This window comes from Corapipo altera, unplaced genomic scaffold (genome assembly GCF_003945725.1).
Source record: "Corapipo altera isolate COAL_440 unplaced genomic scaffold, ASM394572v1 61411, whole genome shotgun sequence".
NCBI lineage: Eukaryota > Metazoa > Chordata > Aves > Passeriformes > Pipridae > Corapipo > Corapipo altera.
Window position 1 is genome coordinate 22805759 of NW_020884875.1, and position 18235 is coordinate 22823993.

General features: G+C 33.5%; 1 protein-coding gene across 19 annotated transcripts in view; it reads left to right on the plus strand.

The window, feature by feature from the left end:
* The window catches only part of CNTLN (centlein), a 265942-nt gene that overhangs the window by 220079 nt on the left and 27628 nt on the right, over positions 1-18235 (plus strand). For all 19 annotated transcript variants that reach the window (XM_027634384.1, XM_027634388.1, XM_027634379.1 and 16 more), the window contains 5 exons: positions 5730-5894; positions 9268-9365; positions 10998-11124; positions 12750-12887; positions 13254-13439. In XM_027634384.1, coding sequence (XP_027490185.1) covers positions 5730-5894; positions 9268-9365; positions 10998-11124; positions 12750-12887; positions 13254-13439 — 714 coding nt within the window. The remainder of the gene's footprint in view (positions 1-5729; positions 5895-9267; positions 9366-10997; positions 11125-12749; positions 12888-13253; positions 13440-18235) is intronic.

Below are 18235 nucleotides of genomic sequence, written 5' to 3' on the forward strand. Positions count from 1 at the left end.
AAAGTGATAGAAAATGAAGGCTAAAATAGAATTGCTGAAGGTTAGAACCTTTACCTTTGAATTGGTGTAACCATTGTACAGATGACATGTTTCAGAAGCATTTTCATAATATTAAAAACTGTTACTTATATTATTAATAAGTTATTTCTTATTTTCTGTAATTTATTTGAAAGATCACTGGTTGCACAATGCACGGTTCTGTACTCAAACTTGTCTGTTGTTTAGAGGAGCAGATGATTTCTTGGAGAATTGGACCCCGAATATATTACTCCAGTTCCTTCATACATGAGTGTTGTGTATTTCTCTAGAGTAGATTTATGTATTCTGGTCTTTATCTTTGTGATGATGATGATCATATATATATATATATGTATATATATGTATATATATATTTTATAAAAAGAGAAAGACAAAAGTACCTATCTGGACTGATTTTATGGATTTTCTTTTTTTATTATTTCATAAATTGCCATAGCCAGATGTTGCAATGCTAGGCTTTTATACATTGTAGAATAAATTTAGCTGTAAGTTAACTATAAAATAGCTGAATTAAAATTACAAGTAAAGCCCTTGTTTATGAAGTGCTATACAGTACATAACCATTTATAAATGATTGATCAGTACTAGCACATGGTTAAGAAGACACTCAGAGTCTTTGACAGGAGTTTTTGTTAGTGATTACAACTGTTTTCCCAATAATAGCTGAATTTATAATTTGTATGTGTGAAAAGGCAATTCTGTAGATAACAGCAATGTAAACACTGCTTTTATAAAGCGGATGAACTGCAATTCTGTTACCATTATCAATAGGACAAATGTTTTTCTTTAGTAAAATACTTGAGATGAGAAATATACCTCTTATCTACAGGCCGATGTCTGTATTTCTCTTCTGGGAACTAATTTAAACACTTCATGAGAGATTGACATTTTCAGTGCGTTAAACATCCTTAAAAGCTGCTTTGTTCATTGCAAACCATATTTAGTATGACCTCATAATAATGTAGCACACCTCAAGTGTCATGCCTGTCTTTACTATGCACTTTGGAGCTGTGTTCATCTATATCAGACAACTGCACTTCAAGGAAAGGGTTTTTTTTTTCCTTGATAGGCTATTAGCAATAATTAGGAAGATTCACTTCAGTAAGATATCAACACCAGATTGTTTAAAAAAGTTGAATGTCAGTGGCTTTAAAAGAGAGTTCTTTTCCCTGACACATAGGTATGACATGTGAAACATGAAATGTTAATTTAGCTTTTCTGCTTATTATTCATGCACAATATTATTTTGTCATTCAGATAGTACACGACTGAGTGCAAAGGCTGTTAAAATAGTGCTGCTAGAATAAAAAGAGGATTAATCTACTATTGGCCAATTAGCCAAAGGGTACTTAATGGTCTCTAAAGGCTACTGAAGTCTAACAACTAGCTAAAGCACTGGCAAAAAGTCCTCTATATTACCTTCATTTATTTGACGTTTTGTGACATAGTCGGCTGCTGATAACTGTGTTTTGCTGAAAAAAAATTACAACTAAGTGGTTTGGTAGATTTTACTAAAATTTCAGGAGAGTAGATGACAAATATGTTCTACATTTTAGAAGTTTGTCTTTGTTTCAGTTTAGGGTTAGGATATTAAATCACCAAAGACTTCTGTTTGATATTTTGTCTTCATGTCTAGAATACTAAGTAATCAACCACTTACAGCACTTGCATGAGAAGAACTTTGATTGAGTATTTGGACTTATTTGCCTTTTCTCTATATGATCACATTAAGTATGCAGCACAGTTAGCTTTTTAGTCTGGTATATATCTTTTCATATTTTCAGCTACATACCATCTTTATTAATTTTAGCTTTTTTTTTTCATCAGGCAGAGGAAAGTTTTGATTCAAGAGAACAAAAAAAGAGCAAGTTTAATGGGGTTGACATAATAAATTTGTCTTGGATATTGTAAATATGTTTATCGTTATGTTATAGTAACATTTAATAGAGTGGGTAAAGTCATAAATACCAAACTCTGTGCCTCCAAGTGTGATTTGAAAAGTTCTTTCTTGTTTTATGTGTACAACAAGTACTTCTTATTTTGTTGTTTTTCACCATCAAGCTAAAACTGCGAGAAAACAGAGTTCTCTGTAAACCTTTGATAAAAAGTGTTAAATCTTAATATAGAACCTGGTATAGGATCTGTGCATATAGCAAATTTATTTTATTGCCTACTGTAGCAAGAGGTCTTAGAGAAAAGGAGTGTGTTAACCTCAGTTTTTTTACAGTTCTTGCAATGTTTTCTTGTGCCAGGATTTTAGGATGGGAAGCTTTGTAGCAAATAGGATTTTTACACATCTGAGTATATTAGCTATATTTGGATTACAAAATTGGTAGTAAAGCAAGTTTATGTCATTGCTTAGAAAGGGTTTCACGAATACCTGATTTACATTCTGTTTTATAATTTTGCTTAGAAATATTTTCTATATGATGTATTTTGCAAATATAAATGCATGGGATTGTGTTACAACAGTGGCAATGCAGTCAACCACTACTAACAGAAATTCTATTTTCATACGTACCAGTTGCAGTAGGAGGGTGACTGCTGTAAACTGAGTTCAAAGGCCCTCACAGGGTGGTTGTGATGCCAAGGAGCAATAGGCCATTCCAGGAACTTCCTATGTTAATCCATTTGGCCTTCCACACGGCTGTCTTTCTAAGAGAGCATTTATGGTAAAAAGCCTTGCTGAGTCAGTGGAGGTGTTACACTGAGTACATAGAAACTGAGATTTCATCACTTATTCCTTTGTGAACAGCAGAACAGAGTGTCATGGGTATACCAGGAGCAAGGAGATTAAGATAGATGGATGTTAAAATATTGAACCTATAAACATCTGTTAAGCCAAAATACTCTGGAGGAGGTGCAGCAGACAAAGGCCTCTACATTGTAGAGGAACAGCAGTAGCCTGCCTTTATCAACATCTGGTCTAGCTGGTGTTTAAGATTCTGCCTTTCATCCGGGTGACCTCTTCCCCTGGAGTAAATTCTTTTTACTCTGTCACTCAGGATTTGCATGCATGGTAGCACACACACAGAACTTCCACTGTGTCTAAAAAAGAAAAAATAACAAAAGGCTTGACCTAAAATGTAGCAAGTGGTGAGGATCAGCAGGGTAATGAACTTGCTTCTTAAGTAAGTAAATGCAAGGAATATCTTTTAGGCATAAATATTTTCCTAGGGCATGGGGGCTGTTTTTCATGTTGCACATAGATTGATATAGGATTTTCACATAGCCGTTCAATATATTGTGAATAGAAGAGTAATGGAATAGAATTAGCAGTGCTGTAGCATATTTACATTGTCAACAGATGTGTTAAGAGACAACCTCTTTGATATCTCTGATTGCAATTGCATGTTTGCCTGCTTTTGCAAGCTGAGGGTGTTTGCCTTGTACATATGTTACTTTCACTTCACCTCTGTCATTCTGATACTGTTTCTGAATTTATGTAGATTCTTATTTTAATTCCTTTTTTTTCTACATCTGTAAATAAATTCTACAACCAGCTGTCCTCTTTATCACTCATCCCATGAAGGTCTTATCTCTTTTCAATATATTTGCTATAATTTTTGAGAATGTGGCCAGTGCAATCAGGACATTTTAGAACTGATGCATATTGGCAGCAGCAGTAGCCTAAGAAACTTCTGAGAGTCACAAGCTCTCTTGGGCAGATATGGGGGCATTTCTAGTTTTAAACAGAGATATTGATCTAGCTATGTTTTTTTCTTCTTGCTTTTCTTTTTATGAATAATTTATTATAGAGACACTGAATCATGAAATTCTGCATGTAGAAATATTGGTTATACTTGACAAATTAACATAATCCTTATATTTTTCTATACTATGTCTTTCTGTACTACTACTGACTGTGCTTATTGAAGTAGCTTTCATTTTGTCTTTTAATCTGAGAATGTATTAATTATGGGAATAGTATATCATATTGAGGAATAATCAATTCAAAAATACATTGACACTATCTATTTCTTTTTCAATAATGACAGCAGACACAGAAGGGAATGGCAAGGTCAACCCCTTTACTAAGAACAATGCTTACCTCAGATACATATGTAAAATGTCCATTGACTTTAATAAACTTTTTTAATGAATGCGGAAGAAATACTGTTAAGAGTTTTAACCTTAAATACAGAATGCAGTTTCTCATACCCATGGTATTTTTTTTAAGCTAATGCAAAATCTACAAGTATTCTCTTGTCATTCTTAATAGGAATAAATATGACTATAAGTAGTTTTTCTTTTATTTGGATATATGTGATCTTCAGGTTATCAGGTTATTCAGCGTTATCAGGGAGTGTATGCGTAGGTAAATACATATACATGAAAAGTTTTTTCTAATACCATTAAACAGTATAAGATCTGATTTTTTAGTTAAATAGTAAGCAACTTGGAAAGAGAATACTATCTTTAACTTTCTTTCACCCTTTTTTTTTTGTACCAGTATATAATCAAACACACATTTAGTCATTTCAGGCTGTCATATCTTCTCTGATTTCTGGTCAGAATTCTTTACAACAGAAGGGTTTTCATTTTGTACAATTGTTCCTTATGTTAAATTACTGTATTACAGTCTTCCTTGGAATAATAAGATAGTACTGTAGTTACCCTTTTAAGGAGCAGAGAGTTCTTGGGCCACTGTTGGCTTCCCGCAGAACAGTTTTGTGAAAGCTAACCACTAGCATGGAGATTATTTCAGTTCCCTTTTTGCAGAACAAACATTCGACATTATTTAAATTAAACAATTACTTAAAACATTAGCTGTATAAGGAGTTCCATGAAATATATTGGTACAAAGATTGAATAAATCTTGTTGGTTGTCGATCAAGTGAGAGTTTGTTTTCATGATATTTATTTGAACTAAATCCCTAACAAGGCTTGTCTGCTAATTGGACTTAGCATTTATGTTGCTAAATGAGAAGCATTTTGGCTGCAGTATAGGGTGGTAAGACCTACCCAGTGGAATAAACAACTAACATCTGTTATCCTGTCCTGCTCCAGCTTGTCTTTTAGCACTTAAGTACTTCAGCCCTAGAGTCAAGGTTATGGAATATGTGGTTCTCTGGCTATGGTGCATGTATGTGAAAGGGATGAAATAACACACGAGTAAAGACCAGCCAACCAGAAGATATTTAGTGCAGCTGGTACACTTTACTTTAACCTCTACAAGCCCTACAAATATCAAAACAAAAGCCAAGAGAAGAGTATATGTTTTATAGCAGTTGTCAACCCAGCAATTCAGGTGAGCTTACAGTGGTCACCATTAGAACGGATTTGACATTTAACCACTTTTAATATGCACTGGTGTCTGAGACAACTTGGTATTTCTTCATGTTCTGTGTAGAAATAATTGCTGAATGCCAGAGAGCCTCTAGGTAAACAGGTTTCACCAGTAACCACTGTTACAGGTCTTTTTAATGATGATTTTTGCTTGTCATGGTAAAACCAGTAAATACATTCAGTCAAAATTGAATTATTTTGCCTTTTAAAAAACTTCTTTTTCCTGCTGAGTTTGATCTTTGCCTGTACTAGAGAATTCAACCAACAATTATGCAATATATTTACAGACAATATATACTGTTTCATTTCTGTTGAATTTTGGACTGGAGAAGCATCTCATATGATCAAGCAGAAATATTTTTAGGATGAAACTGTGATTGTTTTTTCTGTTTGTAAAACAGATGTTGACCTCCAACCTGGCCAAGTGGCAACAGGAGAAGGAAGATTTACAAGGAAAATTAAAGTTGAGAGAACACCTGTCTCAAACTGCTGGCAAGAGTAAAGCCACACCAGCTCCTTCAAAGAACATTGATTTAGAGATGAAACAGCTGCAGTGCAAACTAAAGGTGACAGAACATATTATCTAGCACTGAGGATAATTTGTATGAACAGTAGTTCATAACTGGGTCAAGCAGACATACTTATACCCACATGTGCCTATCATTTATATATCTTAGCCAGTGATTAGCAACTGAAGTATTAGACTGCCTTTGATGGTAAGTAGAAATGTACTCATAAGCAGGAGAAGTAAAAGTTACAATTAAAATAATTTTTGCAGATCAAATAGGCAAGACAGGGCATCTTGCTGGATTTTCACAGAATAATTAAATACATCTGGTTGTAAGGTGCTGTGGAATTAGTTCAGTGAGTATTGTGTTGATTCCTTTCTTCCTTTAACAAAGAGAAAAGCAATAGCTATCTGTGAAAGGGGAGCAAAGAATTTGAGCTGATGGGGCAGCTTATGTTACAGTGTTATGCTACCTATATGTCACTGTTGGTTTTGTCTTCAAAGAAACACTTATTGTTTTAAATTTGTATTTTTGTAGATTAGCTGGTAGGAAAATACTAATTTATTCATTATGTCATTTTTCAGTCTCTTGTGATTCTGTTACATGTGAATGATGTAGATACTGGACTGTGTTTTTCTGAAAGCTTTCTCAGCAGGTGGCCTGGCTCAAACATATTAATTCTTTTCCTCTTCTCACTGGAGGAAATATATGTGCAACAGAACGTCCTAAAGTTGTTTTTTCCTATCATTTTCTGTTAACTAGTAGAGGAAAGAAAAAAGGTCAAAATAGTACAGTTTCTTGCTGCTAGAAGAAAGGGCAGGGTAGCAAGACGTCTACCAAGGGATCAGGTAGAAGAAAAGGCCATGTTACATGGGCAACATTGCTGGCCCTAAATACTGGATTAGCTGTGCTAATGCACAAATGTTGGTAATGCTCAGATCTCTAAGCTCTTGATGGCAATCATGGTATTACAGATCTTGGCTATACCACACTGGATGCATAACATCTAAATTCAAGGATTAGTAAAGGTAGGTCATATTGATAAAGACATGAGACCAGCAGGGAGCAGCCATGCAAAGGCACATAAATTGACCTACTTTAATTATGAGAAAGAGATCTTGAAACCATACATACTGACTTCTTGACTATTGTTTTTACATTTAGGATTGACTAATCTGCTTCTGTTGCTGGTGAGTGGTAATTTCTGTTAATTAGGGTTGTACCTTTCAGATGAGTATCTTCATTATCCAGAAACCTAATAGTCAATTGCTCTATGCAAGTAAGAAAAATAAAAAAAGAGGGATTTATTTTTTTTAACAGTTTGAGAGTAACACCCATGCTAGAAGCCTACTTTATTTGTCTGCTACATTTGAACAGCAAAATAAATAGCAGAAAAATACAAGGCTTTTTCGTTTCTGTAGGAAAGGAAACGTTTAGCAAGCATCAGTAAATCTGATGTCAAAATACTAGCAAGACTTTTAATTCCTTTTTCAAAATATATTACACCCATACATTCACTTAAGAGTTGGACTTGGTGATCCCTGTGGGTCCTTTCCAGCTAGACTATTCTGTGATTTTGTGATTTTTGATGAAACAATATACCATATATGCAAAATGGTATTTAGGGTGAAAATAGTCTGTGATCCCAAATGCTGAGTAATAGAGTAAATTCACTGCTTTCTGAATTGGATGAGAGTTTTGACTGTAAGGGCCTCAAGAGCTGCTTCAATAAAGTATCTAAAATTCCTAACTTTATTTAAGGCTAATTTAAGCTCTACAAGTCATTTTTTAGAGAAGAATTTGGCAAAAGTTGTTTGGCTGGAATAAAACTATTGTTCCAGACTATCTATCTTACTTAAAAAGGAGATACAAAGTTATTCTCTGAAATATCTGAATGTGTAAGCAGCAAAAGCTTTCCTTATAGCTTAAAATATCAAAGTACCTGGTTTTGTTGTTTAGGTTTTTTTCCTCAGAACTATCTTTGCAGTGTTTGTTTATGTTGTATGTAATGGCTCCTGGTATCTTTGCCAATAGAAAGAAATGTTTTAAGCGTGAGTGGTGAGTTTGAAAGCGAAATACCACAATCATGTCTCTGGCTTTGAGCACGTGCAGAGGCCCACCTAAGTGTTCAAGTTCACATCTTGTGTGTAACTGTGTAACAGGGTGCTGTGCTCTACATTAATGAAGCTCAACCTCCACAAACAGGTCTCAGGAAACTCAGGAATATTCTGCTAGCATACATCATTTTAACAATTATCTGGTTATACCTCACATTATAATAATACTAAATAGACTAGACAAGTTATTAAGAACAATATTTTACATCTAACAATGCACACAAGAATATATACTCCCCTTGAGAGGCACAGAGTTATGTACAATACTCCCATTAATGTTAATAGGCATTACCAGTCTGCACTGAGCAGAGAAATTCTCCTGAAGTATCTTTGTTTACGGCATCTGATCTGTTTGCTTGTTGTTTATACATAGTGAATAAAAAGCTGTTGTACAGCTTCTGAACCTCTATGCGTAGATGCACACATATATGTTGTGCTTATGCTTAACATGTATGTATCTTTTGGCAACACCTTTTGGAGTTCTGAAATCTCTCTATGCAATGTGTTTGATGTGCCATTTTCAGCAACGGCAGTCAATGCAAATACTCAGTTACTAAGATGGCTACTTAGTTAAATTTCATATTTTTATTTCTGTACACTGATTCTTTTATTCTGTATTTAAATCTTGGGTAGATGATGTGTATTTGCATGGAGCAATTGAGGCACTTTTTTTCTTATTACTGTATGCAATGAGGAATGGCCAACAACTGCATAATTCTCCTTCACTTGAATTACATATGCCTGAATATTAGGATCATACCTGCTTGTTACTGAAATGTAGAATTTGTGTTAGTACAGGCAAATGGAAATGTCTCTGTCTTGTGCTTTGAATTTCAAGTGACAAAAAAACAACCAGTCTTGTAGGTTGTCTTTTATTTGTAAAAGCACAGGAAAGGAATTATTGGACATTCTTACTATGTAGATGTAGGCCCCTTGTGCTGTAGAACTATACCATTCAAAGATGTAGTTCAAATAAAGATCCAGTTTTCTTTTCTGTTACCTTTTCATCTATGTCATCCAAGAGAAAATACAGTCGTTATAGGTGCACTGGGCTTGCAGGTGCCCTGGGGAACATACATTTATCATACATGATTAGAACAATGGAAAAGTACTCATTTTTTATCATATTTTCCAAGGAATGTGCTTCTACTTAAGTGTTTCTAGAAAGTAAGAATGCTCCTTTTGCACCAGTTAATTTCTAAGAACTTTCATAAAATACATGAAAGTTTACTCGACTCATTATTTCCAAATTGCCTGTTGATTGCTATCATATTCAGTCTACTTTATTTATATTTTAATATTTTTCAATACAGAATTCGAATAATGAAGTCACTAAGCAATCGACCACCATTAAGTCCCTAAAAAACGAAGTCCAGGAAAAAGAAGAACGGATTCGGGAACTACAAGCGAAGTATGGTCACTTTTCTATCCATTGTGTTTGGTGCCACCCAGTGACAGCTGTAAAATTGCTACAGTGTCTAGCATTCTTAGATTTTTAAGAGACTGTTATACTCTTTTTATTGCAGTGTTGCAGACTGGTACAGGGGTTTTTTTAGAAACTGCAGCAGTACATGCTAGAGTTGTAAACTGATAAGAGACTAACTAACTACAGTATCTGTATTGCAGTAAGAATAACTTAAATCAAAACTCAGACTCCAGAGTAGAATTTTTATCCTTGATGTAAGTCAAAATGAATTCCTCAGCACTGTTAAACACAGTCTTTCAAATTCAGTAATTCTTTGCCTAGGGGCTAAGAGACATGTCAAGGTTCAGATGCTTAAATAAGATTAAATAACTACTCTTATCTTCATTAAAAAAGTTCAAAAAGACAGTTGTATTTGTTTCTATTTGAAATGATTAAGGTTTACTACTCATTTTTAAATTCACAGATTGTCAAGTATGCAACTGAGATTTTTATTCTACCTACCTTAACTGATATAAATCTGTTATTCAATGATATTACTATAAAAAGTATAAAAAAGCTATTTATGTATCTATGAATTTTTTGTCTGTCCAGAATTTAACTCCTCTAACAATTCTAATTTTTTTAATTGTAGAAAGAATGCAGTTTACTTATCTGAAATTAGTTCATGTGCAAAATAGACAGCACTTAAAATGGTTATATTGTGTGCATTGTTTATTTTCTGTTTTAAAATGAAAATGAATTTTTCCAATGTAAGATTTTAAATTCAAAATACTTATTGGATGTCATGGTTTCTATAAGCTGTAATATATAGTCAACAAAATAACATCATTAGTATTAGGGTGAAACAGATTGAAGAAAATTTTAGGTGCACTATTTTCCTGGGTGGTTTTTTAATATGGTATTGACATTGTATTAACTATGTTGTATTCCTGAACATATTGCCATCAATCTTTTTACTTTCATTAGAAAAAAATCCAGATGTCTGAACATATTCAGGTATTGATTATGTTTATATTTACAATATTAATTTGTATCATGATCGTGGAAGTACTGTATAAGGCATTCTCATTGAACAGATTAGTTTGTGGTACGTGAGACTTTCTTTTTTATTTATCAGAGAATTTTCTGACAAATGCTGATGCTATTTCTAGGTTTTGCATTTTATCTCATCTGACATATAGGCATAGAGGTTTTTCATCTATTTCTGTATATTAGTTGGATGAAAGGAGAGTTCCCCATTTCACTTTCTTTTGAAAATAATTTTATACAAAATAGTGTCTGAATGATTGCTTGAGACATCAAAGGAATTTAATTATTAAGTTTTGCCTGCTCAGCAGGTTTCTTTTGTCTTTTTTGATAATAGTTTAAGAATTACTGTGATTTCAGTTCAGCAAGCAAAAAGCAAATCACAAATATATTGCATGTTTAGAAATAGGTCTGTTTAATAAGAGTTTGAAACTGGGTTTGGTATTTGAGAATGGGGGAAATTGCAAGAATTGCATCAGCTATTGTTTGAAAAAGTATTTTAAAGCTACAGGAATAATAGTTTGTCTTCTGCATTAGTTGCATATTAAGAAAATTTTCTGAGTGTCATGAGTCTGACTTCTTCCCTTGTAGAATTTCTCGATTGGAGAGGGACTTTACTATGAAAAGACATTTGATAGAAGACCTAAAGTCTCATCTGAAAGCAAGTCAAGAAAATGAGAAAACCTCAAATGAAACATTGGAAAGTCTTGAGAGAAAGGTATTTCTTTCTTGCAATTCCTAGTTTTAGGAAAAACAGAAGCCAGTGGATTTATGGAAGTTATTTCAACACACTATACATATTAAATCAACATATTGCTTTAAGCAAACAAGAAATAGTTCATTTAAGTGTGTCCCTCCACTATGATTTGTATGAAATCAGTATATGGTGATAGCTTGAATGAATCCAGCATAATTTAATGTATCTTCATTAGAGTTGTAATTAAATATTAAAGTATTCAGAACACACAGTTGCAAGAATATGCTGTAAGTAGTGGGATTTAGTTTTATACACTGTAAGTTCATAAAATTTAGGAGACCTGAAACAAGGGTGATTTTACATGACATATGCTAATGAAGTTCATGCATCTTTCCTCGCTATAGTAGTTAAATGCTTTAATATGTTAATCTGTTTTCTACTGCAGTGTTATGAATGATTCACAGTTCTTAGCTTAATGTAATTGTATCTGTGTAGGTAATGCTTGACTTCTATAGCAAATTATTTTATCCTGGACGATTTTAGGATGATTTCACTGAAGATAGGAGAACTTGTATATGCTTTGGCATATTTCTATGTTATCCAGCTGATATACTGGACTTCGGTCTTTAATGCCAGAAAAAGACTGTGATGTTTGTTTGTCTGTGAAATTATACCTCTTGCAATCCCAAAATAGAAATAAACAATTTACTAATTTGCTTGTGTTTGCCTAGAATGTGTGTGCTTGCTGAATATCACAAACATTATCTCTACTTGCAGTCATATAGCACTTTCAGCTCTAAAGAGAGCTACTGTCTTACCTTACGTGCCAAAGATAAGGTGTTATTAGGAAAACCACAGCCAGAAAGTGAGAGCATAAGTAAACAAGGAAGCTAAAGTATGACATGAGAGAAATACGTGGTTTTGGTTTTAGGTAAAAGATTTGGAATGGAATGATGTGATTTAATGCTCTTCTTTGAGTATTTTAAGCACTGCATTTCCAGAGAGTCAAATCCCATGCATTATTTTGATTATTCCAGGTGGAAAATCAGCTTGATAAATTTTACATTATCTTCAGCAAAAGATCAAAGAAATTCCCTGTTACTTGATATTGTCAGGAAAACTTTGTGATTAATACTATCAGGAGTGCTGAATGATCTATTAATACTATCAGGAGCACTGGTCTTTTTCATTTTACCCCAAATCAGTGTTTGCATTAGATAATAATTATCTAGGAAGCTCTACAGACTACTAACATGTAGACAGTTGTTTTCTTGATTGAATTATGTTTTTACCTCTAACAAAAGAAATGAGTAGCAGTTGTGGATGGCTCCCTTTTACAAGTACTGTAACTCTAAAATATATATAAACAAACAGTTCTGCAGATATATATAAAATATATATAAACAAACAGTAAGTTTTGACTTAATACAAGTGAAAACTCATGTTAAAAGATTGTGTGCAAACTGATCTCTACTGGATCAGCCGTAGAGATTTATTAAATACTGTAATTTCCGAAAAAAGTATTTCAATAAAATTATATAGCAAAAGTATGTTAATGTAATATAGGTAGGCTTAGTTTTTATTTTATTTTAATTTTTTAGTTATACATCTTGATAGTCAATGCTCTTGGCCTTTCATTATTTCAGGTAAAGGCACTGGCTGAAGACTGTTCAGGCAAAAAAACTTCCATTCACTCACTGAAAAAAAGACTTAATGTAGCTACGAAAGAGAAGTCTCAGTATGAGCAGATGTATCACAAGGCTAAAGATGAGTTGGAGAAAAAGGTATAATTAGAGTTGTGATGGCTGCACTGTGGAACTTTTTCATACCTTTCTTTCGAATGAAAAGTTGCAAGGTCATCGGCTTAGACTTTTTAAATACAGAAAGGGAGAAAAGAGCAGAATAATAGTAACATTTTTCTCTCATCTGATTCAGTCACATCTCTAAAATTTAGATACTGAAACGTGTACATAATGACTGAAAATGAGATTACTTTTTGCCCTTAAATTACGTTTTATGTGTTGCAAGTGGAATATTCTGTGATGTTAATCATGATGTGGGAGGTTCGTTTGTTCATACATTTGTGATCTACCCTAACTCCTTATCAGCTTTTATCATAGCATTGTTGTGTCTCTGCGGATGCATTTCAGGATCTCAAGCTTACCAAACTAGAGAGCAAAATGATTGAGACTGAATGTGCTATGACTAAATTTGAGACTGCTGCATCTGATCAACTACATAGCTTGGCTAAACAGAGTGCAGAGGCTTTGGAAACAGTACAGAAGAAGTTGCTGCTCACCAGTGACAAAGTAGAAGAATTCAAGACATTTGTAAAGGTTTGAATTTTGATTTTCTTTGAGTGTTCACCTAAATAAAGGTAATTTTGATTGAAAGAAAAATGTAAAAGATTAAGCGAGGGCTGATCTTTGGTGCATTCCGTTTTCTTGAACAATCTTTGTAGTTCCTGCAGTGGTCTGGTGTCAGGTCTGAACTGGTCTAAATATGGAGAAAGAATCAGGGTCTCTCTCCCAGACTTACGAAGACTTCAATAATTTTTATCTTTCTATATATGGCTGCCATATACTTGTTCCTAAGAAAAAGTGCTTAGTTTTATATCAGACTACTCTGCAGCAAAAAAATTCCCAACACATTTAATATAATAATTCGTGTCTGTTGATCAGTGTGAAGTACATAATTTTCCATATGCACATACTTTTTATTTTAGAAATATTGAATAAGGAAGCCTCTATATTGCAAAATTGAAAGCATTATTTCCTTATTTCGGCTAAATACTTAACAAACTGCTATAGCGCATCATGCAACAATACTGTCTTGGTGGTGTCAGACAGATCACTTCGTCATACTAAATCAGTAAAAAGTTTCACTGAATACACTAACATGTGTTTTAAAATTTAATATTTGAAATGTAAATATTATTTATTTTTCTGAAATATTCACCACATAATTAAGAAATATAGTCTATTCAGTATGTATCTGTCTTGAATACATAGCATCTGAGGGAATGGCCTGAAATTGTGTCAGGTGAGGTTTAGGTTAGATATAAGGAAAAAGTTCTTCACCCAGAGGGTGGTTGGACACTGGAACAGGCTCCCCAGGGAAGTGGTCACCGCACCAAGCCTGACACAGCTCAAGAAGTGTTTGGACAAAACTCTGAGGCACATGCTGTGATTCTTGGGACTGACCCTGTGCAGGGCCAGGAGTTGAACTGGATGATCATTGTTGATCAATGCCAACTCAGGATATTTTATGATTCTATGATGTTATTAATTTAGCATATATCTACTATATACCTACTTTCAAACAAGACTATAACTTATTAAACCATGAAATAGATCCAGTTTTCTACTTTTCTTGGGTCTCTGTAGAGGTGAGCTCCTTTCAGATATGTTTGGGCAAGTGTGGTAGCATCCAAAGTAAAGAACAATGATATTTTGATACACTACATATAAAAAGAAGGCATATATAGTTGTCTCTTCAAGAATAACTTTCAACTGGTGATTGAAATTTAGTAACTTAAATACTTGTGCATTATATCTTCTTTCTGTTGTCATCTGATAAGAAGTCACTCTACGTGGCAGTTCTCAGACCTTGGGTGTTTGCCTGTTTTCCCAAGTTCGTAAAACATTAAAAAAAAGGGAAAGTAAAAGGTATTCTGTTCTCAAAAGTAACTGTAATGGGCAAAATCACCCATTAGCAAGTATTATGATAACTTCATTCATTGTTGAATAAGATGACAGCTTCAGTGTTAGTTGCCATGAATATTCATTAGCACTTGCACAATTGTACTGCATGTGAAAAGAATGTTAATATGTAACTTCTCTCTAAATAATAATAATAATAGTATTTAGCTAATAAAGCTAAATACCTAGTTCCTTGCCTGGATAAAAAGAATATGCATGCATATTTCAAGTAAGATTTTTGCTGAGTACCGTTCCTCTGCAGAAAGATTTTTTTGAAAATTAAGATGCTGTCTATAAGTCAAATGTTGATGAATAAGGAGTTCCTAAGTAGACTAATTTGTTTAGTTAGGTGCTAAAATCAGATTCTATTCATGGTGTACCACTGTAAAAAAATATAGTTGAAAATCCTTGGCGATTCAATGGAATTGCGCAGTATATCAAGTAAATCCTGTTAAAATACCTCTTGTATATCTGATGTTATAACCTGTGTGGCAAGATCCAGGTATTGTGATAATACTTACTGTGATAAGTAGCAGTACTCCGTCTTGCACCAGCTCTTCCTTTGAAGTCTGGTCTGTATCATTTCTACTCTCTTCTTCAAGTAGCTGTCAGTTTTCGCCTGACCTTGGTTCTCCAGTTTCACTAACTTGAGTAATATTTTCTGTATAGAGATAAGTTTAACCTTTATCTTACCTAAACAGGTTAACATTTTTGTCTTCTATTCTGATCGCTTCATAAACCTTACTTGTTTTCAGAGTGCAGTTGTAATCTTCTCATTCATAAATTGAATGCAGTTGCTTTTTCTACTTATTCCATGTCTGTTGTGACATTACATAGTTCTTTTTTTAACATAAAACAATTAAATTATTTCAGTTACTGATTAATGGTTACAGCTATTAATAAGACAACAGAGGAACTTCAGAGAAGACAGTGTGACTCTTTCTGTTTATACCAGACAGTGTTACTGGCTTTTAGAGTTATTGATAACACAGAACCACAAGATCTTGAATCCATCTGGGTCAAGATACTAAGTAAAAAAACCTGGGGGAGTGGTTTCTGGTACAAGTACAGTGTACATAACTGAATCGCATTATGATGAGTTACTAATTGAGCCAATATTTGCAATATACAGTAAAAAGTTGCATTGCTGTGGGCACTCCAATTTAGGACACTTATGAAATGAAATAAAATAGCTAAATTGTAGCATCTATTTAATAGTTTCCTAAAATCATGGAAGAAATAATTGCAAACAAAAGTTACTGTATCCAATATGTTGTAAATAATTATTGGACTTATTTTTGTGGGAGCATGGTATAGGGATCAGACGTTATGTCCTGAATTGCTTTCAGTGGGAACTAACAGGGCACCTAAAATAGGTTGATTCAGAGCAGTTCATTTCTCCAAAGCTGTATGAGGAAGATATAGGCTAGTAGGAAATATGAATAGAAATTGTGGAGTGTAACAGTTTATTAAGTAACCAAAAAAACCACAGTTCCATAATTAGAGAACAGCTCCTTATAAATATCTATTTCAGCTTAATAGGAAAGTTAACAAAATATTTAGAAATAAAAAGGCAATATGAAGGAATTGGAAATGAATTATAGATAATAACCTGAAAATATGAGCAATAATAGACTATAAAGGATGGAGAAGAGACTAAAGAAATCAAGAGGATATCTGTGAGTAGCAAGACAAGAACAATAATAAATGGGCAGTATTTAAAAATGTACTATTAATAAGGTAGCTATTACAGGGTGCATGCAATCTATATTAGATAAAAAAATCAGTAACTGTATAAAGATAGAGATCTTGCATGAATATTTCTTTTCTGTGTCTGGAATGTAGTAGGCTAATGTTATATGAAGATATTACAATATCCCCAGTCTTTTACTAGCCAAGGGAAGATTTTAAACATTTTATTAAAAAAAATAGTATTCTTAAATTGAGAATTTTTATAGCTAACAAGTTTGCTGGTTAATTCTCTTGCTGGTCCTCCTTTTGAATAAATATTCAAAGTTAGAGTATATATGTTACAACACTGCCTTGAATCTAAAAGAAGGATACTATTGAGTCAATATTCAGAAAAGGCAGTATTTTAGGTTCATTAGCCTAACCTCATTTCTGGGTAAAATACTGAAAATCTGATATGAAATTCAATTATTAAAATATTAAAGCATAAGATTATAGTTATACTTCTTAGAATCATTTTATAGAAACTAAATTTCATTGAATAAATCTGATTTATTTTCTGGAATGTGGTAAAAGTCAGTTGATAAAGGTTACTATTAATTTTAGTATACTGTTTTTTAAGATGTCTGACCTACTATTAAGATGTTCAGATAAAAAATGTATGCTATGCAATGGCAATAATATGTTAAACGGATTAAAAGTAGCCCATGCAGTTGATCTGAAAAATAAATCTTAAAATATAGGTGTCTTTAGAGTTTTGTAAAGATCAGAGCTAATCTTGATTATTAAGTATTTTCACAAAATTCAAATCCTGATAAAATTTGTCCATGGCATTTATGAAGACTGCAAAATAATAATGAAAGTAAGGCTGTAAGTATAATGTTAACTAGGCTCAATGAAGCATTTTAATTACAGAAGAATGCAAACTACCTGTACAAGAGACCAGGTGGTTCTGACAATACTTCAGATGCCTTTTTTAAGCTGCACATTTTTATCCCATCTACATTCCATCAGCACCATAAATTCTCTTTGAGTCATTCACTCAATTTTTACAGTCTATCATTGTTCAGGATTTTCTATAACATGTGTTGCACTATCAGATCGCTATCAGGTGGATCTTGCCAATTATGTACAGCACAGCAACTGGAGCAAAATGTTCTTTGTTGTGTTTGCAGTACCTCTGAGAACTCATGCAGAAAACAGCCATTGGATAAAGTTAAAAAACTACTATTAGAATGCTTCACTGGATGTCTGTTGAAAATTTGGTACAGCATGTTAGTTTGCTATGAAACTGTCCAAAATTCTGCATAAATTCTGTTTTCCTACATTAATGTAGTTTGGGTTTTTTTGCTTAGCTAGACTTTGACTGTATGTTGCTGTTAGAGACCTTGTAAGCTCAAGACTCAGTAGTGTTGTCTGTCCCATTCAACTTGTACATGCGCAAAACTCGTTTTGAAAGGTTAATCTGCAGTGATGATACCACCTGAGTATGCAAATATCAGAGGTTTTCTGACCTTGAGGAAGATGTTTTGATTAGGCATCTATATTCAGCTCTGGCTGTAATAAATAGGTGATGGCAGCTGAATGCTTTGAAATTATCTAAGTGCATTTCTCACTTAGATAGTGCCTCTGTCACTGGAGACTTGTGTGCTTTCTAGAGAGGATACTAACTGCAGCACAGTGCACATCTGGTATGTTCTGGCATTGTTCTTGATAGGTCTCCAGTACTTCCATCTAATAGA